The sequence below is a fragment of the Haemaphysalis longicornis genome, unplaced genomic scaffold (genome assembly GCF_048455015.1).
Source record: "Haemaphysalis longicornis isolate Haplotype H1 unplaced genomic scaffold, Haemaphysalis longicornis Haplotype H1 scaffold_3, whole genome shotgun sequence".
NCBI classification, from domain to species: domain Eukaryota; kingdom Metazoa; phylum Arthropoda; class Arachnida; order Ixodida; family Ixodidae; genus Haemaphysalis; species Haemaphysalis longicornis.
Window position 1 is genome coordinate 46,020,464 of NW_027526335.1, and position 22,764 is coordinate 46,043,227.

The following is a 22,764-nucleotide window of genomic DNA, read 5'->3' on the forward strand; positions in this document are numbered from 1 at the left end:
TTCCGCCGCCCCCGCAACGGAGTCTCCGATTAGGTTACTTCAGTTTTAAGCAAGGAGGGCAAGAATACCTAGTGAGCATGGGTAATAAACAAGAGCAGCGCCAATATAGATAGAAATCAACTTCCACCGCCCCTGATAGCGAGCGCCGATCAAGTTTCGTGCGCCTCCGATGCGATCACGTGGCGATACTGAAACCACGAAACACGTTGACACGTACAGACGCCGCAACGCGCCGAAGCCAGAGAGTTCTGTTTTTCACCGCAAGAAGGTAGCACAATCAAATTTAAAACACTTCTTGTAAGTCCCAGGAGGTGGCAGCACCTCCCAGGGAGCATGCATTGTTAATATGGCGCGAAATTTCAAACGGATGCTCGAAATCGTACCCGTATGGCAACGACCTTGCGGGACGGAAAACCGCCGCAGTACACGTACGGCAAAAACCCTCAAAGGGTTAATGAGGTCCAGAGCGGAACGACATGCTTATTCAAAGCAAGCCTCTCCCACAGCATACACCTAACCATTCATTCCCTGAATGCTGTTGCGTTAAGAAAGTTAAGTCACTTCCTTACTAATCCGTCAGCAATGACAGCCACTTGTGACAATAGGCTGCCAAACCCTAAGCTGTCAAACGGGGACGAAAGTTGTGCAGCTGTGTTCTATAATGTTGCATCTCTGGTGTTACTGATCGAGTGCCCTATATTGGCGTTGGGAATATTTCTAAACTTGTCAGTGCTTGCAAGTAAAGATGTTAATGACAACTTTTTGGGGAGTGGAACAAACCTGTTTCAAAGGTGATTGTATTTGTCGATTGGCTTTAGGGTAGTTCACATTTGTGTTGTGTTAAGTTTTACTGTATGTAGCTTGCAGTCGTGAGAATGAAAGGTAAGTGTTGCATTTAAATACCAGTTGCTGGACATCTACACTTAAATGAAGCTACTTAAGTTAATGTGCTCATTTGGTCTAACGTTGGTAGTGTGACTGCTTGTTCCTTGAGCTTAACTGCTCCTTTTTCAGAAAACTAAGAAGATACCGAAATTGAAGGAAGATCTCATGCAGAACATCCTGCACAGCAGCTCTGAGCAAAGCAGTGGAGGAGGTACATTTTGTTCTAGTTCATTCCCATTACAAACTTGACCATAATCTTTGCACTTTGATGTTCCGGCGTTAATGCATTTGCGGCCTTCTGCTCCTGAAAGATAAAGAGTGGGAAACCTGTACGAAGTGTTCTTGGGCCACTTCAGTAGTCTAGCTTGCCGTACGATATTAAGGCCAAAGCGTTTTGAAGCCGTGGCTTTAGTTCGGGTGGGCTCGCATAACTTCCCCTGGAGGAATAAAAGTATAAAAAAGAGGTGCTTTCGACATGAAAGAACCCTCACTAAAAAATAGGCAATGGAGGAGGTGGCGTGTGTGACTGCACCACAAATTGTCTGAAAAGTGATGCTGAGCATTGGGTAGCTTTGATTAAATGCAGCAACATGATAACAATACTCTTTAGTGGTGTTTCAATTGGTCTAATGCTTTGAGAATTGTATGTGGCGTGCAAAAGGGTTTTGTCAGGAAAAAAAAGGTAAAACTTAGGAAGCTAGCCTGAGCCTGCTCTAAAAAATTCAGATGAGTTGCTGTGTTTTTGCACATGCGCGCACACTCATGTGCAAAGCAGAGATTATGGCAATGTACCAGTATTGTCGATGATAAAGTGTTGGTGTAAACATATGCACTACTAAATTTTGGCAAACGGCTGTAGCTGGCTGAAGTTTCTTCACGTTTCCGTGTCGTGACAAAAGAGTGCTTGGCTACTGATCTGGATTTGAGCTGGGACCAGGTGTTCCACCTTGCTACACCAGGAGTCTTCGCTCGAGGAATAGCATTATTAACTCATCTACATGATTGCCCCCATTCCCTTGCGGCAACCGAGCTTGTTTGGCAATCGCAAAGTGTTCTCATTACGTTTAATGCCTCTATAATGACCCTGCTCTGGATGAATTGACCCCACAGTCGTCTTAATGCCTCCAGCGCTGGGCAGCTTATTATGTGCTGGGGATGCTGTGAATGCCAAGTTTTTTCAGGAGGGGGAATTGTTTGCCAACGCGATAACGTTAGTGCGCTACACTCTAAAGTAAAGGTTTCCTAGGAGCAATGATGGAGCAATACGCGTTCATTGATGGGCCAAATACACACGTTGACAGAGCAATGCACGCTTGTGGAAAGACGCCTAGCACTGTGCAGTATGCTGCTTAGTTCTCCGGTTCATTGTGGGTGTGTTTCTCGGCAGTGCTGTTTTTCTATCAACTGCTGCTCAGCCTCATGAGTGGTGCGTCGATGAAGTTGTAGAGGGACATTCTAGCATATGATCACTTGGTGTACAAATCTGGATGGCTGGGGCTCCTGTTCTGTTGCAGAGGACTCTGCCTCGCTGAAGAAGAAGAAGCCCAAGAAGAAGGCATCAGAGGGCAAGGAGTCGGACAAGGAAAAGGTGGAAAAAGCCGAAGAGAAGGAGGAGGAAGAAAAGGAGGAGGAGGAGGAGGAAGAGGACGGCAGTGGGGGCAAAGGGGGAAAGAAGAGCAGCAAGCTGAGCAAGTACGAGAAGCTGTTGCGCAGCAAGCCAGCGTACAGTGATAACAGTGACAGCAGCGTGAAAGGGAAGAACAGCGCTAAGTCGGACGAGGAGCCAAAGAAGCGGTGAGTACGGTCGCTAACCCGCAGGTGCGGGTTTCAGGTGGCTGATGAAGGGCTGTTCCTGTCCTGGGCTGTTCCTGTCACTGCTGCTGCCTGCATGCGTAGTGTAGTTTTGCAACCGGCTTGTGAATCGGAACAGTGGTGTTGAATACCCATCAGTCATTGCTCTACAGCCAGCAGGCTACATTTACGAGATGGTGCTCTGTTAACCCTTTGAGGGTCACGGCCGTACATGTACGGCATAGCTTGTATCTTTAAAAAGTGCGCCTTTTTCGCCAACTTCTCTTGCTTGGCATGTGCTGCCACACTTCGGAAATACATCAAATTTTTTCCTTGCGCTGATGGCTCTTCTTTTTATTTTTTTATGATTTACTTCAGTGGCGCGCTGGCTATTGTTAGCACATCTGCTAATGAGGGGGCACGCTGGGTATCGCCTACCTGGCGCCCGGGCGCCTCTCCCTTCTTGCGCCTGCCACAGACCAAGGTCGCCTGCGAAACTGATGAGGCTCTTTTCTCCTTTTTTTGTACTTTATGGGCAGTGCGCCGTCTATTGCTCCCGCATCCGGCCACGCGCGCAGCAGCTGGTTTCGGTATTGTCCTGTGGGTGCTTACCGCTTTTTGCGCCCGCGAAACTGATGTCTATCTGATTTTGATTCACTCAAAAGGTGCCGGCTTGTTACTCCCTCATTTTTGTTTAGAATTTTTCTTGTGTTACTCATGAATAAACCACATATGTGTAACAACTTAAACAATTTTTTTGTCACTTTATGGTCACCCTATAAAAATTACCGTAATTTTTTCTCGAAATAGATTCATGCAAAGAATTTAAATCTGCAATAAAAAAAATCGACCCTGGGGGGGTCGCATTTGACGAAAAAATTCGACCTTCAAAGGCTTAAAAGAGAGAAAAAAGTGTGTGGCTTTGTATGCTTGATTTCTCGAACAGTCGCGGCTACGTGCACAAAGAACTGCAGGGTAAAATGATAAGTGAGGTTGTGTACTTAAGCGTGGAATTAACTGAACGAATTCTGAAAGATTTCTGGAGTGGTGTGCAAATTGAAAAGTGGGGGATAATACAGTTTGAAGGAATCTAATAATTGAAGGGTCAGGGGATGGAAGGTGGGGTTGGGGCCGCATTGATTATGAGAAAACTGTGGGGACGATTTCCGACCTCATAAAAACTTCTTTGTGGGACCTGACTAGAGCAACTACTAAGTGCAAAATGTAATGTCAAGCCGTGTTCAGGTGCACTGCAAGCAGTTCCTTGCAACCTTGCACCAAGATAGTCTGCTGGACAGTGTTGCTTGCCATAATGCTGTCTTCTGTCTGACTGATTTTCACCGAGTTTACAATAGAAAGCTTGCAGGTCGTCCAAACAGTCTCCGTGACATGCAAATTTGGATTGTTTTGTGTGACCGTGTACAAGTTGCAGTGAGTTGAGCCGTGGACTGAATCCGGTACTGTCTTCCCTTCTTGTGCTCTCTAGAAAAGCAACAAAGAAAAAGAAAATCATCTACAGTGATGATGAAGACTTTGCTAAGGACAAGTCGGAGAGCCCCGCGACATCGAGCGATGAGAGCTTATCGGAAGCCAGTTCCTCAGATGCGAGCTTTAAGGCTGCTTCCAAAAAGAAGAAGACCAAGAAGGGCGCCAAGCTCGGATCGGATGACTCCGACTTTGAGGCAACCAAGTCCAAAAGGGGCTATTCGTCCGCTTCAGATGCGAACAAGCGAAAGAAAAAGCGAAAGCGGATCAAAGTAGCTTGCTCTACAGCTGAAGAGGACAACGACAGTGACTGCATTGCGCTCGACGTGAGTCTCGTGGATTTCCTTCTCATTCTTTTTTATTCTTTTGCTAACCAAATCTCTTAAAGCACCAAGGCCTGTTGACCAGTTGATGTCAATGATTGACACTGGCTACTTTTTACTGACGATTGTATTGTTTCTAAAATTGTCACCAGATGGTAATTGCAGGGGTGAGACAGCTGCGCATATTGTGCCTTTTTGATACAATTCCATTTTCCTGCGCCAAGCTGCTCCAAAAGCATGAAAATTGCGAAAATTGATCCAAACTGCTCCAGAAGAGCCTGAAAGGCACGGATTTTGATGCTCATGTCAGTTTCGGCGGGGACGAAAGCCTCCCGCATCCCGGTCACCGCTTTTATTGTCAGTCAACAGAAATGGCAAAAATAGAAAGACTGAAATGAGGCAAACGATAGCTTCTAAAACACGATTCAGGGTTCGCTGAAACGGCCTTCCCGATTAGGCATCGCTGTGGCTACAAACATGGCCGCCGCCTGATCTGCCTGCTACTGCCTACTTCACGCGCTCACTGCGCATCGCCGATATTTACCCTGGTTTATTTTACGCTATCTGCAGCTGGGTTCCAGTCTATTCATTCTATCAATTGTGACTCTGAACAGTGACGTTAACGCGGGGATATGGTTTGAGATTGGTGCGAGATTACGAGAAGTTGCGCGGCTCGTAAAAAAAGTTTTGAAATGTGGGGCCTACGACTTCGGCGTGGTTTGTCCTTGAGTGCGAAATGCGGTGCGTGCGTCTATAACCGGGTTCGTGAATTGAACTTTTTGGCTCGTTGTGGTGTTATAAAATGCTGAGGTGTTGCTGTGCTTCGAAGCGCGATGGCGAGCCTCAGCCCGGGAGGGAACGGTCGGCACGAAAGTTGCTGGCTGTGCTGCGGCGCCGCAACCTGTCCAGCAGGACTGCATGGTTGCCATAGCACGCGACTAATAACACTTGATGTATGCGAAGTGAAATTTAGGTGGCTAAATTTAGGTGGCCCAAATCTAGGTGGCTAAACAGTAACGCTACTCAAATGATCATCGGGTGGACGTGCGCCCCACGGACTGCAATGGGTAGGTTGGGCTATGCGACCGTTATCTCGAAGTTGCTCAACTGTTGCCGCGACTACACTCGTTCATACAACGCAGCCTGGGATTACAAAAATAATAATTTTAGCATTAAAACGGCAAGAAAACACGCCACAATTGCAGAGCCCTTAAATATGATGTTAACGGCAGTTTTGTTGTCAGTGTTGCGTACATCCGCAACACAATATCACTAGTTAGGAAAAAGGTAGTGCAGTTAGAACTTTGTGACACTCTTAAAAAATTATTTCGCTTAAGTCTGTTCCAGTGTTCTGGGTATTCAAAACTGATTGGAATGTGTACTTGATTCTTCAAATTGCTGAAATTGTGATTTTTTAAGCTCTTAAGACGGTGGATTAAATCTCCCTAACTGCTCCAAATCAAGATTCTTCTGCTCCAAAATCGAAATTTTGCTGCTCCGAAAACTGCTCCCAAATCTCTTTGGGCTGTCTCGCCCCTGTAATTGTTTATTACAAGTCGCTGTTTCTGTGTTGACAGGGAAGAATGGGGTATGGATTTGAACAAAACAAGAGCTGTACTTGCGCTCATGACAAGAAAAAAAAAAGTTCTGATTATTTATTTTTATAATATTGAAAGTAGGTATTATTTCCGGAGTCAAAAGTTTACAAGTATACCCTTACATTTACAGACTAAAATGGGCAGCTCATCTTTTCAGTATCTGCGTTACATAAACTGTGTTAGCTTTGATGAAAACTCAAGGGTGCTTTATGATATCTAGGTGTAACGTTAAGGGTCAAGAGAGTGGAGTGGGTCAGGGAGCAAACGCGTGTTAGGGACATATTAGTAGAAATTAAGAAGAAATGGATGTGGCCAGGACATGTAGTGCAAAGGCAAGATAGCCGTTGGTCATTAAGGGTAACAGAGTGGATCCCTAGAGAAGGAAAGCGTTAAAGGGGGCGGCAGATAGTTAGATGGGCAGATGAGATCAAGAAGTTTGCTTGGATAAATTGGTTGCAGTTAGCACAGGACCGGGATTACTGGAGATCTATGAGAGAGGCATTGACCCCGCAGGGGGCGTATACCGCGTGGTGGTGACGATTATTATAATGATGATGAGGGGTGCTTTAGATAAGTACTAAGGTACTAGTACTAGTGCAATACCTGTGTAAGTTAAAATATGCGGTACGTGGGATCCTTGTTTGAATAAAGATATGCAGCAGGAGTGGGTAGATCATAAAACAATGACGTTTTACTTGGCAAGTGCAGAATGAAAGATTCGTCTTCCAATCTAATGCTAGTTTACCATATTCACTCCTTGCAAGGTTGAAGTAAAAATAGGAGGACCCATCACAGTCATTAATGTTCGTTTGCTAGTGTTGCTGCTAAAATAGACAATTTGAGTACAGTTTCTTCCTTCAAGTCATGCAAGGTTAGAATTCGCTTTCTACAAAATTATTTTTGTGTTGTGATTGTATTGATAAGTTAAAAAACCATTTTTCGGGCTAATGTATCAGGAAGATTTTTACTCTTTTAGCAGTTGTGTGTCTGTCACAATGATAAATAAATACGAGCACAACTAGTTGTGTGTTACCAATTTAAAAAGGGTGACACTCAATGAATGCAGTGCACTTATCCACGCATAGATGAAAACAAGTATTCCAAGTTTTTCTGTCAAAGAACCTGCTGCAGTGGATCAGTGGCTAAGGCGTTGTGCTGCTAAGCACGAAAACGTGGGTTTGATCCCCGGCCGTGGCGGCCACTTTTCCGATAATCAATCAATCAATCAATCAAATCAGTTCTGTCAGAGGTGTTCACATTTAACAATGCAGTAACGCATACAGATCAATGCAGTTTTTGGTGCAGAAGTCGCTTTTTTGTGTAAACCCAGTTCCAAATAAGTTCGCTCTCTGGGTGGAAAAGCAGTTAAGCCCCGGCGTCTTTCTATGTATACCCTATCCTGGGGCGCAGTTTTTTTACCAGGAAAGTATGGCTGAAAAGTGGGTTCACGCTAACATCGAGCATGAAGCGAAACAAAAGATGCTTGTCATCATAGACTTAGGAGGTGCAAACATAGGAGGTGCCCGCGCTCAGTCTTAAAAGATTGTGCAGCTCGTGGCAATGCCCACGTTCAAGCAAAAAAGTGCACACGTATATAATCTTTTCACACAAAACAAAGGCACGTGCCGCACGATAGCACCGGCGCACAAAGAGCAACAATAGAGATGGGAGCACAAGAGGCAATTATGTTTCCAATAGGTGTGGCCGTGTTCTATGCAATGCTCAAGGCCTCTTAATTAAAACTGGTGAGGAGGGTGCCTAAGGGTGTTCCAGTCATTTATGGTACAAAAAAAGCAATCTAATAACCTGTACGAGTTTTGATTTTAAAAGAAAAATTTATTGGAAGAAAAGCATTCACTTATAAAAAAGGTTGAATTCGCGATTTGTTTTTTTTTTTTAACTTTCAGTGGAAAGCTCATTTGCTCTTTTGTCTAGCTGTTGGCTTAGCTTGGATTGGCTTGGCCTCTCCAAGTCTGTTGACAGGTCTGTCCTTGGGCTCCGGTGTATCAGGTGAAACCAAGTGGCCTCTTTTGTCCACAGGAGGAAGGGGAAGGTGCCACCAGTCGAAAGAAGATTCGCAAGCTCATCTCAGACAAGAAGTTGACCCAGGAGACCAAAGCTGCGGCGCATGCCGAAGAGGAGAGAAAGAGGCGCATTGCAGAGAGACAGAAGTTGGTGGGTGGCCCGCCATAGTTCCACTGCTCTTCTCTCTCTCTGACCAGCTGCCCTGTTTGTATCGCAGTACAACGAGGCACTGGGGGGCGGCGCCAGCGCGGACGACCTGACCGTGACGCAGGTGGTACTCGAGGTAGACCTGAAAACAAAGAAACCACTTGTGCAAGTGGACCAAAGCCTCGTGGGTTTCATGAAGCGCCATCAGGTCAAAGGTGATAGCTGCTCACCCGGTCGGTCATTTTCCCATAATGAGCACCCTTTAATTAGAATGTGCTAATTACTGCTCAGCTCTGTGTGGCTATTACCGTGATGTGGGTGTGACATTTTTGCCTGGAAGTTCGGGTTGCGGAACTTGGAAAAGGGACTCTTTTTCCCAGCTTGCTATAATTCCACACAGTACAGCCATGATCAAAAGTTTATGGACCAGGAAAATGGCAATTTTAGGTTATTTCTCTTCCGCTAGCAGCCCGACAAACTGCCGTGTGCATGCGAGATGTCGTATAGTTACTCAAGTAACAAAAAATACGGCTCACAGTACCCCGGGCTGCTGCGCGGCAGAGAAAAAACCTAAAATTGCGCTTTCGTGGTTCGTAAACTTTTGATCGTGGGTGTACCTTTCGGAGCGCACACCGAAACTTAAGTGCAGTTGCCATAAGCACAGTGTGGAAGAGATTTTAACATGAAAGTGTTTTATTCCGAGATATGTTGAAGATTTTACTGATGTAATATTCGTCACGGAAGTGACGCCAGTACAATGAAGCAAGTGGCCTGTAAAGGGTGCACCCTTGCACACAGGGTCCCCTCGCGGGGAAGCAACCTTTAGTACTAAAGACTACGTTATACTCAGGGTGGTTCGTTTTCGAGTTTTATATTTTTGCACAAAAGTGTTCTATGCCGCGATACACCAAGATTTCACTGACATCATATCCGTCACCGAGATTACGCCAGTACACCTTTGCCGAAGCGACCCGCCAGCAGGACGTCGCTCGCCAAGCACAGCCGCAAGACAGCCGTTGACCCGCAAATCATGCTCAGCTGCAGATTTCCCTGCACATTTCACTTTCATGTTTTACTGATTCCTAAAACAGAGGAATCAACCAGATTTTTTTGTCAGAAGAGTGCATCTTTGTAACATGATTCCACAGCCAACTAGCCTTTGTGGTAAGTAGCAGTATTGAGAACCAAGCTTTGCATAAAACCTGGAAGGAGGAAGCGTGAAGATTGCAGTTACTGCGAGGCGACATCTTGCATTGCAGTGCAATTAACACACCTTTAGTGAGCATTATAAAAGACACGAGATAGCTTCAACTGTATGGTGAACCTGTAAAGGTCTGTGCTGCGGAGTTTTTTTGGTGCTGAGACGTTTGGGGGTGGGGGGGTTCATAGCATTGGAAAATGTAAAGATTACAGTTTTATGGCCAACACTGTTTTGTCTATTGTCTGACCAAAAATGGCTAATTGTCTCAAATTATCTTGGGAACTAATTGACCAGCTGAAAAAATAATGGCATATTTGAAATCAGTGGGAAAAAAGCAGCAAGATTGACAAGTTTCACAAAGTTTACTTGAAAATTAAAAGAAGTTTTTTTAAGACCAGTGGCCCCCCTTAGAAAGAGACCTGGACTAATACAGAGTGCTTTTATTGCCTCATGTTTTTGGCTGCTTCCAAATTGTAGTGGTGGCAGCGAAGCTGGACCTAACGGTAGCTCTCTAACACAGGTGTCAAGTTCATGTACAACTGCCTGATTGAATCCCTGGAGATGTTGAAGAAGGATCCGGTCAAGGGATCTGGCTGTGTCCTGGCTCATTGCATGGGGCTGGGAAAGACGTTTCAGGTGCAGTATTTCAAAGTGTGCCGTGCCTTTTAAAACGCCTTCCCGTCTCACCGCAAAACTGTTGGCCAAGAACTTGGGCTAAAGCGGCAGTGCTGTTGCCGTGCACGACGACATGCGTAACGATTGTGACGGCGAATAGGCCTGCTTCTGTCTATTCACATGAGCCTCCAAACACCGGTAGCGTTTCTCTTATTCTACTTTCATTCTTAACTTGATCAATATTCACAGTAGCAAGTAGTAAATGGGAACGTGTTATAATTGTGGTAGCACAATTGGTAGTACCACAGGGCTTTGCTATGCTGCTGCTGTTTTGTCTGTTTATGATGGCTGCAGTGTGCGAGATTATTGGGGACTTCATTTTCGTTGCGTGCTCAGTGTTTTGCGGTTGGTAGCATGTGAAGAGCTGACGGGGGTTTGTAGTGGGAAAGTTGGACGATGGCAGCTAGAGGATGAGTGCACGTCTGTTCTTTCAAGCGGATGAGAACCCTTGCTTGATCTGCGTGTGTGCATGTGCCGTGCAGGTGATATCATTTCTGCACACGGTGATGACCCACGAGGTGTCTGGGCCCCTGCTTAGGACGGCCATGGTTGTGTGCCCGTACAACACCGTCCGCAACTGGGCCGCCGAGTTTGAGCACTGGCTGGATGAGAACGACTTGGAACTCAAGGTGGGCTTCCCTTCCGTGCTCCTCTGTGGCTGGAGAGAAGGTTGCTCACGTGGCTCACGTGCAGTGGTCTGGTAAAGCGAGTGTTTATAGGGACCACAAAGGCAAAGTTCTAAGTTTAATTTGAGAGGACTAGCCTCTGGTAACCCGCTCAACTCTACTCCAGCTTTGAAAGACGTTTTTTCTTAGCCAAAGTCAGGCAAATGTTGAAAAACTGCAGGCTATGGTGCTGCATACTGTGGTGAGCCAGCGTGCTGTTACAAGAACCTTGCAGAGGTGAATCTTCTGCTGTTTTTTACTGCTGTCTAATCATTGCTGACTCTGCACAAGTTTTCACTCTAGCCTTCTGTTAGCTGCCTTATTGTCAGGGAAAATGGGTAGTATTTTAAACTCCACCCCCGGTAAGTTTTAATTGTAAGCCCAGTTTGTTTTTTAATTAAAAAAAAAAGAGGGAGAAACTGCAAGTTTGGTTCATGGAAAAGAATGCTATGTGTCAATAACAATCATGCCATTTTTAATGCAAACTTCAAGCAGTTTTTTGAGATAAGGAAAGCTTATGAAGCATGGGCAACTCGCGAGCAGCTTTCACGTCTTGCCTTGCCCATCTGATGTCAGGGCTGCTTGCTTGTGTGTCTGGTGGCCGCAGAGGAAAGCCACCGCCAAAAAACTGCAGTAGCAGTGGTGCCTCTAGTTCCATTGGATCGCACCTCTTGATTGCTAATACAGTTAAACCTGGATATAACAAAGCTGACAAATTCTCGGAAAATTTCGCTATACGCCTTGATATTCGCGATCGCTGCGCCGCCTGCCGCCGCTTCTCCGCGGCGTTTGCGGGATTAGCGCTGCGTGGCTGATAGGTGGTCATGCAGTGTTTTGGTTCCTTTCGATTCCCTTTGCCTTTCTGCGCTCTAAACAACTTGTTTTGGTGACGTCTGTAAGCTAACTGAACGTTTAGGGCACTTAAAAAAAAACAGCTGCGTCTTGGAAGAGCGCTCCAGCGCCAACAAGAGCTACCCGGGGAGGCGTTTCTGCGCGCTTCTTGGCCGCTCTTGCGGGCGTCGGCGATGGCAGCAGCATATCACCGCTGTCACCTTCGAACCCGTCAGCACAAGTGAATTCTATTTATTGTCGCCTCGTTTAGACCTGATATTCTCACTGTAAGAGGTTGGTTCGTTTTGCAGCGCAGACAACAAATGCGGCTTTGCTTCGAATATGTATGTCGTAGAAAAATATGTTTCGGGGACGTGATAACCCAATAGCTGACAAAAACTTGTGCCTTTTATGGGAATATAAGCCAGGCGAAAATGTTCACTCAAAGGCTGTGCATTGTCAGATATGTGCCCACTCATGCCTTATAATAAGAACCAAGGTATATGTTAATGAAACCATGGGAAAATGAATGGTCTGCAAGTAAGGAAGAAATAGAATAGTCGTACGGGAATGAAAAAAAAACCGAGTGCAGCTTCTGAAATGCTAAAGACGTTTGTTTGAGCAAGGTATACTATTCACCAGACCAACTAGATGCGAAAGGCACTGGTATTTCGCAAGATATGGGGGGGGGTATGAGGAGGAGGACGCTCAACTATCGTTGTTTACTAATGCGGAGCGAAATCAACGAATGAACGTTTTAGTAATCACACACACAAGCTGCGTGTTCACTTTTCTTTTGTTTTTCGCCTTGAAAAACGGCTGATCACTCGGCGGACTCATTTTTTGAAGAATACAGGCTAGGCAGTTCACAAGCGATACGAGGTGTCATTGGAAGAGTTGATTGATTGATTGCAGGGTTTAACGCGCCGACGCAACGGAGACGATGAGGCACGCCGTAGTGGAGGGCTCCGGATTAATTTTGACCACCTGGAGATCCTTAACGTGCGCCGAAATCTCGTACACACGGGCTCGTTGGAAGAGTGTCGTATCTGATAAGGGTCTCTGATTTCGGTTTATGCTAGATTCTGCAGTCTCCCTGTGTCATGACTCATATCACGATGTTCCGAAGAAGAGTTTGGTCACGGACGCGGATTACTCTATAAGCCCATCTTCGCGCTTCTCGTGGAGGATAAATGTAACACGTAAATCTTTGCGAGCGCTCACCTCGGGACAAGACGACCCAGCATTAAATTTGTCATCGCGTACTGACTCCGGAGTGTAATTTTGCATTATCCATCGTACTTCTTTGGTACGATGTTTGTGAAATTTATGCCGCATTGGCTTGTCATGGTACTGATCAATATCTGATATGCGATATTGGCAGGCGTAACTTGCGTGCTGTCAGGTATGAGTGCTCCGCTGGATTTTGTAAGTGCGCAAAGTCGATTTACATCATAGTGTGTATGGCCGCAACATGACCATCGGAGGAAACACTGCTTACGGAGACACTGTCACTAAATTACAGGGCAGCGGAATTACAATCAGCTGCATGCAAATGCTGGCTTCAGGACGCCGGCCTGGGACGCACGCCCGGCGCTCATATAGATCTCACTAAGATCGCGTCATAAACGTTTATACTCTCGTGAACATACCACGCTTGCAAACAGAGTGCCTGCTCCACGTTATTCGGTATTTCGAACGCGGACAATCGGTAAATCGCTGTCTTGAACGAGCCCCAAAAGCAACGGCGACAGGCGGGAGCGGGCCGGGGACTCCCGCGCCTGCTTTCGAAACGGGCCGCTAGGGGGATTTCAGTGGCGCCCCTACAGGCCGCGCTCGAGGCGTATAAGGAGGTTTTCGTTATATGCAGTTTCGGTATAAAAATTCGGGGGAAAAATGCACAAATGAAACAAAAGTATAACTGGAGGTCGGCATCACCTAGAACATTTATTTGGCGGGAAAAAACTGAGTTATTTTGCTCTGCTGCTTGTTCATGAGGGACGGCAGCACGGAACGGTCACATGAGATTAACGCACACAACGCTGCCCCGCCATCGTCCAGTGATCCCGTGACGCAGCGCAAAACGTCAATCGCACCTAACACTTCCTCCGCGGGCGGCAAGTCACGTGATCCCTCGACTTCCGAAGGTCCGTCCTCGTCATCTTGATCTCGAACACTTTCGACGAGCGCCTCATCGGACATTTCTTCCGTCGTGACGGCGCAGTCGTCGGCATGCAGAAAGTCGCACAGCTGCACGTCGCCCGGCACTGCTCCGTTTGCGCGCAGTGACACCCAAGCTTCGGCGAGATCGGGCGGGCTTGAAGACTCCTCCTCTCCAGTTTCCGGACATTCCTCAGCTGCTTCAACCTCTTTTGTTATCCGGGCCTTTCTGAAGCAGTTCAAGACCACGTCCGCACTCGTCTCACGCCAGGATACCTCAAGCATTTCACCCGCACGGAAGATGTCCACTTTGGTATCCCACTGGAAACGAAGGTCCAGAAGCAGCCTTTGAATTAGCCTCCGCCGGTAGGAGCACTTGACGCTGTTGATTATTCCTCTGTCGAGGGGCTGTATCAGTGACGTGCAGTTTGCGGGCAGATACTGCAGTTCTATGTTGGTCAGCTGGAGGGCTTCGACATGGTGCGCTGTACAGTTGTCTACGAAGAGACAAATTCTGCGTCCTTGCTTCTTCATGTCCGCGTCGAGCTCCTTCAGCCAGTCGCTAAATATGTGCCGCGTCATCCATGCCTTGACGTTTGCCAGGTATGTGACAGGCATTCTGTGTGCCCCTTTGAAGCACCGCGGTCGGGCACTCTTGCCAATGACCAGCGGAACCCGCTTGTCACTCCCGTCTGAATTTACGCACAGGAGGACAGTGAGGCGACGTTTACTTTGCTTGCCGCCGTGGCAGAGGTCTCCTTTCAGCGTAAGGGTGCGGTTTGGGAGCATCTCATAAAATAGAGCCGTCTCATCAGTGTTGTACGTGTCCTGAGGCTCGTACTGCTCCAAAATTCCTGGCAGCTTCTGCTCAACCCAAGCAGCAGCACCCTCGCTGTCCGCAGAGGACGACTCGCCGCTTATCATCCTGCCGACGATCCCGTACCTGTTCTTGAAGCCTTGCAGCCACCTGTTGCTCGCCTTCAGATCGTCGCATCCCAAGATGCAAGCATAGTCTTTTGCCTTCTGCTGCAAAACGGCGCCGCTGATGGGGACATTCCGAGCCCTCATATCCATAAACCACGTATACACGGCCTTATCAACGTCGGCGTACGTGGACTGCTTCAGCTTCTTCTTCTTGCCGCTGGTGCCAGCCTCCACTGCACTGCGAATCGAATCTTTGGCGTTCAGAATGGTCGACAGGCTACTGGCCGGGATGCCAAATCTTGCAGCGACGTCCTTCTTCTTTTCACCTGCGGCAACGGCGTCCAAAACGGCTGCCTTGTCTTCAAGAGTCAATGTCTTTCGTTTCTTTATCGAGGCACTCATCTTTACAACCGCACACTTCCTAGATGCGAGGACGCAAGAGCCGACTCGCACGCGCGAATAAAAAAATGCCGGAGGAGTACTGATGCGCAGATGGGAGCAAAGAACGGAAAGCGCGGAAAGCGAGTGCGGCGTGTTTTCTCCAGTACGCAGCCACAGAACAGAGAGAGCGCGGGACGATCGTGAAGAGAGGAGAAAGCGGTGCCAGAGGAGGTTCGCTTGCGAAAGCTGGCCGCCTGACGCCATGCTCCCCCCCCCTCCTTTTTTTTTTTTTTTCTCCATGGAGCTTTTCTTTTAGTGTCACGTGCTGCAGGGATAGCGGATTAAAGAGGACTCCGGTAGCCGGCGCGAAAGCCTTTGAAAACCCGCGAGCATGGGTAGCACCGGTCAGGGAGCAACGGAATGCAGTTTGAAAAAAGAGGGGAGAGCGCGGCAGACGCGTTCTGCAGCCCTCTCCTCTTTCTCCGCAACCCACACCCTCTCTACTGAAAGGGTGTTGGTTGCGCCGGCGCCGGTGGCACCGCGGCACCCCGCGGGAGCTCAGCAGTGAGACCGTTGCCGCGGCTTGTGCGCGCCGTGCGCGATCACATCGTTTTGCACTGTCGGCGCCCAGGCAGCCGCGCAGCAGATGAATGCGGCTGTCCATCACGCTAAAAAAAAAAAAAATGGTGCAAAATGGCGAGATATTTGGCGGAAAAATTCGTTATTTCCAGGGTGCCCGCCGCAGCTAGTTTGTTACATAGAGGTCAGAAATACACATGCTTCTATGCAGTAGCGCCGGGGAATATCAAAACTTCGTAATAAAGAGGAATTCGTTGTATGGAGGTTCGTTATACGCAGGTTTAACTGTATGAAGACTACCGTACTTGCCCGATTCTAACGCGCACTTTTTTTCCGGAAAAATAGGTAGAAAAATCGCATGCGCGTTAGAATCGGATACGAAACCGAAACTGCCGAAACAGTGGAAATTTCGTCCCACCCATCGCCATCGCCATCTCAAGATGGCGCCAAAGCTTTTAGCAACAAATTTTCGGACGCAGGAAGCATAGGCGCCTAGGCTTTTCTATTGGCGTTCACACAAATCGTCAAATCGTTCCACTTGCGCGCTTGATAACAGCAATGGCAGCAGCGGCTCTCTCGCGTTCAAAACCAGCGGTCGACTGAAGCGTGCGCCTCTGGAGAAGCTCGCGGGATGGGCGTGCGAGGCGTGGGCCACGATCCCATCGACCATGGTTGAACGTTCGTTCAGAAGTGTGGCATCGCGAACGCGCTTGACGGCACCAAGGACGAGATGTTGTGGTCAGCGGAGAGCGACGAGGAGTGAGATGAGTGAGATTACTTTGGGAAATAAATCACCCGTTTCTCGAATTCGTTTTTTTTGCTCACAAAGTTCCGTGCGCGTTACAATCGGAGGTGCAAGTTTTTTCGGTTTTATTGCCAGGAAAATCGGGTGCGCGTTAGAATCAGGGGCGCGTTAGAATCGGGTAATTACGGTACACACTAATAGCCCTGTATAAGTATTTCTCCTATTGCATCTGTTCGTTGGTGCTGGAATGGAGAATTTTTTTATCTCCTTTATTCCTCTTATTCGTTCTTCCTAATCACCTAGCTTAATGCGGTGCCGTTTGTGTTAAACTTGCCATGTTTGGCAGTTCACCGTGACAGTCTTTTGAAGGAAGTCGCGTATGCTTCCCCGGGGCCCTGTTAAGGAACTCGCAGCAAAGCAGCTTGTGTTGTTGACTGATGCCTTCTTCGAACAACTCACAGCGAGGTATTTCGTTGCCTTGAAGACAAACAGCGCTCACTGAAATCAAGTTTGCATCTTATCCCATCCTGAGATCACCTCACTGGCAGCTAAGTGTGGAACTGTGTGTGTGCTGTTGTCGTCGGTGCCTGCAGGTCTTTGAGATTTCCGCCATCAAGCTCAACAACCTGAGGGCAGACGTCATCGACAGGTGGCAGAAGAAAGGCGGTGTGCTCATCATCGGCTACGACTTGTTCCGCCGCCTCGTAAATGCCACGGGAGGCAGAGCGATGAAAAAGCTCAAAGAGCGCTTCACCAGGGCTCTCCTTGATCCAGGTGAGTGTCCGCAGTCATTGCAAGTTTTCTGGTCCTGGTCTTGTGTGCCATGGGACGGGGGCATCCAGTGTTGCAGTGTGGGGCTGATTTCTTCTCCCTTTGTGACGCTTGCCGTAGGGCCGAGCATCGTGGTTTGCGACGAAGGGCATGTGCTGAAAAACGACTTGACCAACCTGTCCAAAGCGATGAGCGGATTGAAGACTGGCCGCAGGATCATCCTGACTGGAACTCCCCTGCAGAACAACCTGAAAGAATGTAAGTGGGGCGTGGGATGATCCGTTGGCAGTACTGTTTGGTGCACCAGCAACAGGTTAGGGCAGAATACATTCTTGGCTACGACTGCGCAGACAATAATGTTGCGGCTGCATCAGTAAAGATAATGTTTTCGTGTTTAGTCTTGATCAAGCGTCATCCTATCTTAGTAGCGAGCGCGCGGTTGCTTTAAATGCTAGCGCGCGCAGCTTGCCCGCCAAGGTCAGTTGCTGCCATGCCTAGTCCGAGGATAAGATAACGCCGCCTTTCCTGCCTCAAGCGAGAGGGGGGTGTCCAACCGCCTAGCAGCTATCTGCAAGTAATCAGCTTGGTGGAAACGCCTGCCTCGTTGTACAGCAATACGCTTTGCGCCTGCTTTTCTTCATTTCTTCACCTCTCACCTCCTCCTCGGTATCGTGCTCTTTGCGTGCTGGTAAAAAAACAGATAACCATTGGTATGCTTGTTATCTGAATAAACACGACGTTACTTCGTGTCACTCCTTATTCTAAACATTATGTTATGCTGCCAATGATGCGGAAATATCCGGGGTCATTTTTCTTGCCCTTCCATGCGTTTTGGGGCAGATTTCGCCTCAACGAATTTTCGCTTCAACGAAATGTTTTGCACGTCCCGTCAATTTCGTTGTAGCGGGATTCGACTGTATTGTGAGTTTACTTTTACGCACTTCTTGATGGTAGTTGTACACATTGTTTTAAAAACGTGTTTTACTAGGTCTGATAGTCACTATACTGTAATTTTACTGACATTTCATGTACTGCATCAATATTTTATATTTTGGTCAAATCAAAGATGCGGTCGGACATATCAAAGGTACGGTTACAAGGAATGCCCTAGCGGGGAAGGAAGTAAGACACCCTGGAGGTGTGCACCTATGTCTATGTACGTGTGTTTTAGATGTCGAACCAGTCTAAATGCGGTTGCCGTGGCTGGAAATCAGGCTCTCGCCACCGCTTAACAACCACTGCAGGGAAATATTTTAACGCACGCACATACTCGTGGATTCAGATGGGGAGCAAGAAACTTCAGCAATATCCAACTTGTGACCGAGACAACCATGTGATGTTGCCAAGAGTCTGGTCATCAAAGGTGATGGTGTCTCTCGTGTAAGAATACGAGCTATTATTACGCCGATGTGGCGTGGACTGCAGATGGTGTAAACTAAACTACGTGCACTTTTAAACCCTTTCGTTGTGCGTTTCAATTCATGACGTGCTTGTACAGACTAGGTGCTCTGTCTGATTTCCCGCTACGAAGACACTGGACCAAATATAATAAAGAAATTTTCTTCAGTGTCTAAGACCGGGCCGGGTCACGCATGCGGGCCCGGGCTGGGCTCAGTTATGAATGCCCGGGCCCGGGCCGGGCCCGGGCTCGGGCTTCACAAAGCAGGCTCGGTCCGGGCTCGGGCCTTAAAATCAGGCCCATGCAGTGCTCTAATGAGCCTTACGGGCGACTAATTGCCTGAATAAAAGCTTTCAAACCTGGCGGCTGCAGATGTGTATGATCCGACTTAATGGTTTCAGTAGTCTCTGGCATTTGGTGCAGTGACCTTTTCTCTCACCCTTCTCCACCCGTGTAACGTTCTGTTCCCTTGCAGACCACTGCATGGTGAACTTTGTCAAGCCCGGCCTGCTGGGAACCAAGAATGAGTTTCTGAACCGATTTGTGAACCCCATAGCCAACGGGCAGTGCGCCGACTCCACTGTGCACGATGTGAAGCTCATGAAGAAGCGCGTCCACATCCTGCATCGCCTGCTTGATGGATGTGTGCAGGTGCGTGCTTTGGACTTACCTGTATGGCCTCCCTCTGCCATGGCTCTACCTTGACAAGTGGCTCCTTTTTGACCTGCATGCCACTTGCTGAGGTTGTGCTTCAAGCCCTCTATGCTCAGTTCCTATATGTGAAAGTTTGTTTTCATTTTTCAGTCGCTTCTGTGTCACCCTATTCTCAATGACTGCTCGCGCTGTTGGCAAGATAGATCATGCTGCCAATAGTGTTGAACGGGGAGCTGAAACAGGTTTCTTCGAAGCTTTGGGACGCCTGTGAAAGTAAAGTTAATCGTACCTGAAATCTCTTCCAGTGTTCAGTACCGCTGGAGTTATAAAAATATAGAAAAATGGAGGTACTTCTCAAATTATTTTGAGTTGTGTAAAGGGTTTGGGAAATGACTGAAAGCGTGATAGGGAAGGAGGAAGGTGCAGACAGGATACAGTTTGCCCAGTCTGGAGTCGAGGGGAGGGGGGGGAAGCAAACATAAGTGCACCGTATGTATCCCCCATTTCCTCTGACCGCGCCCTCCATGTGTGCTGCAGCGGTGCGACTACAGCGCCCTGGCGCCCTACCTGCCGCCCAAGTACGAGTACGTGATCAGCGTGCGCCTGTCGGACGTGCAAGTGTCCCTGTACCGGCACTTCCTGCAGAACCTGACGCGCAACGCCAACGGCCAGCAGGGCACGGGGGGCTCCCTGTTCAACGACCACACCATGCTGCGCTGCATCTGGACGCACCCCGTGCTGCTGCGCATGAGCGCCGACCGCACGGCCGCTCGCAACCTCCTCCGGGAAGAGCGCGAGGAGGACGAGGTGGGCACTGGGCTGGTGGGAACTGCCTAGCCAGCAGAAATCGCTTGCAAGGGTCTCACTTTACCCAGTGGCCGGGTCTCATTTTTCATGCGGAGTGCCTTCGGCCTGAGGTGCTGGTGCTCGAAGAGTGTAGTCTAGTGTGGGTTTGTCGTCATCATCATCATCAGCAGCAGCAGCAGCCTATCTACGCCCACTGCAGGGCAAAGGCCTCTCCCATGGATCCCCAATTATCCCTATCCTGTGCTAACTGCGACCAATTTATCCCTGCAAATTTAGGGATCTCATCTGCCCATCAGTTAGATGTGGGTTTTGTACACAGACTAAAAGGACAGTGCAGGCCAGGACTTCGGAGGCATGCCACTTGGAAGGCTTACTGGCAGTGCAACTCGCAGTATTGACAGTGTCAGCCAATAAGAAAGACATTTCGGGGCACTCTAAGCTTGGCCCTACCCTGCTCGATTTGGCCCCACGTAAACCTGGTGTGCCTGGCTTCAGCAGAAGCCGAAAGTACTGGATATTCATATCGTGGAATCCACCAGGGATTGGTTTGTTAAAAATGTGCAGCTTGACTTTATTTTGTGGGAAATGTACACATCACACCTCAAAGGCTTTGATGATGTGGAACCTGGTACGGTTTTTGCTTTGAGAACCTTGGGTCATTGGTGGCATCTTTTTTCCTCCTGCTCTGCTTCATCAGAGTGACATGGCCTCGTTTATTGATGATGACCCGGTGACGGATAAGAGCACCCCGGACAGTGATGATGACAACGACGACGTCGTCTGCCTGGATAAGGAAAAGGAAGCACAGTCGGACAAGGAGGGACCCTCGACCAGGTCCAGGAGGAGGTTCGTTCACGCCTGGCGTTACTTGCTCCTCCTGTTGCCTAGCTAAGTTCAGAAAGGTGCAACAGCTCTAGACATTTTGGGAAGCCAGTGTGTCTGGTTTGACCTACTTCTCATTAAAGGGGCTGTGCAGACGAAATGCAAGTTCCTTTCATTCGAAAGATTGCCTCGTTAGAATAACACTGACATCACTTTTAATGCGAACTTCACTCAAAGAAGCTATATAATTAGGAAATGAGTATGGCCATGCGAACCACTAGCTTTTTTCCCGTAACAGAGCCTATGATGTCATATGCCCAGCTGTGTGATTGGCTGATGCCAGCAAAAGCAAACTCAAATTAGGCAGGGCTTATTTATAAGCTTGCCGAAGGAGCTATTTGCGCTTAAATTTAGGGAAAACTCTTTTTATAGTAGAAGAATTGTGGGGTTAACAATTAAAGTTACGAACAAACACATAAACACCGAAACAGTTAGTGCGGCACTTTGCCAGCTGACACAGCCTAACACAGCCATTGGACGCGTTGAACTTGTCTGACACAACATTGACCAACTGACATTAGCAGCACAGCGACATATGTGACCATGTTTGTCCAGTCATGGCTTATGCTTTAGGAAACGACTAGGGATGGGCGAATATTCGGTATTGTCGAATATTCGATCGAATAGCTCTCTATTCGTTATTCGCTTCGATCCGAATGCAGGTATTCGATATTTTCGAATTATTCGATGCTCCCGAATAGGCAGCTAAAAGCCAAGCTTTTCGGTCAAGCTTTCCGAGAGTTACCCCAGGCTTGGCTCAAGACCCACCGACACGGACATATCTATTATCAGTGCTGGCACTGCCGAGTTGCTGCCATGCCTAGAGGTTCGACGAAGCTCTCGGCCGCCAGCACACTTAAGTTAAAAAAAAAAGGCGGCACTGAAACGACACCGCTCCAAACATAGCGGCACCAAACCAGCAGACTTGTACAGGCCGCCATTTTGAATAGGCATGCCGCCATTTTGAATAGGCTCGCACAGCGCGGCAGTACGCCGCACTAAGCGAGCCTATTCAAAATGGCGGCCAGCCACTTGCGCTTTGCTTGGCTACGGCCGAGGATACTAGTGGCTACAATACTTCTTTTTTTAGCGGAGCTTCTAGGCGGCGCTCAACTCTGCGAGTTTCTAGGCGGCGCTTAAACTTGCGAATGAGCAGCGGGCGGAAACTGCTGCACCTAGAGCATGTGGCGCAACAGGTATTTCTTCATTAAAACTTGTGAATACAGCAAAGGAAAGCTGTGTGTAAGATTTTGCAATAAATGTTCAACTGGTAATAGTTTTACACAATGCTGTGCCTACGTGAGTTCTAATTATTAGAAAAAAATGTGTACATTAGTCAGGTCACAAGTTGCTCATTTGTCTTTGTGATTTGCAATGGGCACTATTCGAACTATTCGATTCGAAATTATTCGACCAAATCACTATTCGCTTCGAATTCGCTTCGAACCTCAAAATCTATATTCGCCCATCCCTAGAAACGACGAGTATCAACCCTAACAAAAATACGGCAGGTATAGAAGTCCGGCCAGAAGCAAAATGTGAACGCTGGCACTTCAGTGGTATTGCAGCGCCGTCTGCGAAAATGGGCGATAAACACGGTAACCAAACGGCCGTCTGCGAGATGGTAGCAGCTCTGGTCGGCAGAATATCTTTAGTCTTAAAGCCCTGCTCTGGATGCATCATTGTAAATGTCACGAATTACACGATTTACCGGGAGAATCGAAATTCTGGCTTAAAATGTTTAATTTCTCAGTGACTAGAGCAGCGTTTGCTGCTGAATAAGCGCTGGGGGCACTATAAAATGCCAAATCTTTTGAATAAAACAAACTTGTAAAT

The 22,764-nt window shown here is 47.9% G+C and overlaps 1 protein-coding gene across 1 annotated transcript in view; it reads left to right on the forward strand.

Annotated features, from left to right (window-relative positions):
• The window catches only part of LOC144174392 (uncharacterized), a 56,375-nt gene that overhangs the window by 18,523 nt on the left and 15,088 nt on the right, over positions 1-22,764 (forward strand). Inside the window, exons 6-17 of the mRNA XM_077703071.1 lie at positions 1,015-1,096; positions 2,400-2,679; positions 4,163-4,487; positions 8,123-8,257; positions 8,325-8,469; positions 9,976-10,091; positions 10,613-10,759; positions 17,009-17,189; positions 17,307-17,444; positions 19,061-19,236; positions 19,777-20,046; positions 20,744-20,892. Coding sequence (XP_077559197.1) covers positions 1,015-1,096; positions 2,400-2,679; positions 4,163-4,487; positions 8,123-8,257; positions 8,325-8,469; positions 9,976-10,091; positions 10,613-10,759; positions 17,009-17,189; positions 17,307-17,444; positions 19,061-19,236; positions 19,777-20,046; positions 20,744-20,892 — 2,144 coding nt within the window. The remainder of the gene's footprint in view (positions 1-1,014; positions 1,097-2,399; positions 2,680-4,162; positions 4,488-8,122; positions 8,258-8,324; positions 8,470-9,975; positions 10,092-10,612; positions 10,760-17,008; positions 17,190-17,306; positions 17,445-19,060; positions 19,237-19,776; positions 20,047-20,743; positions 20,893-22,764) is intronic.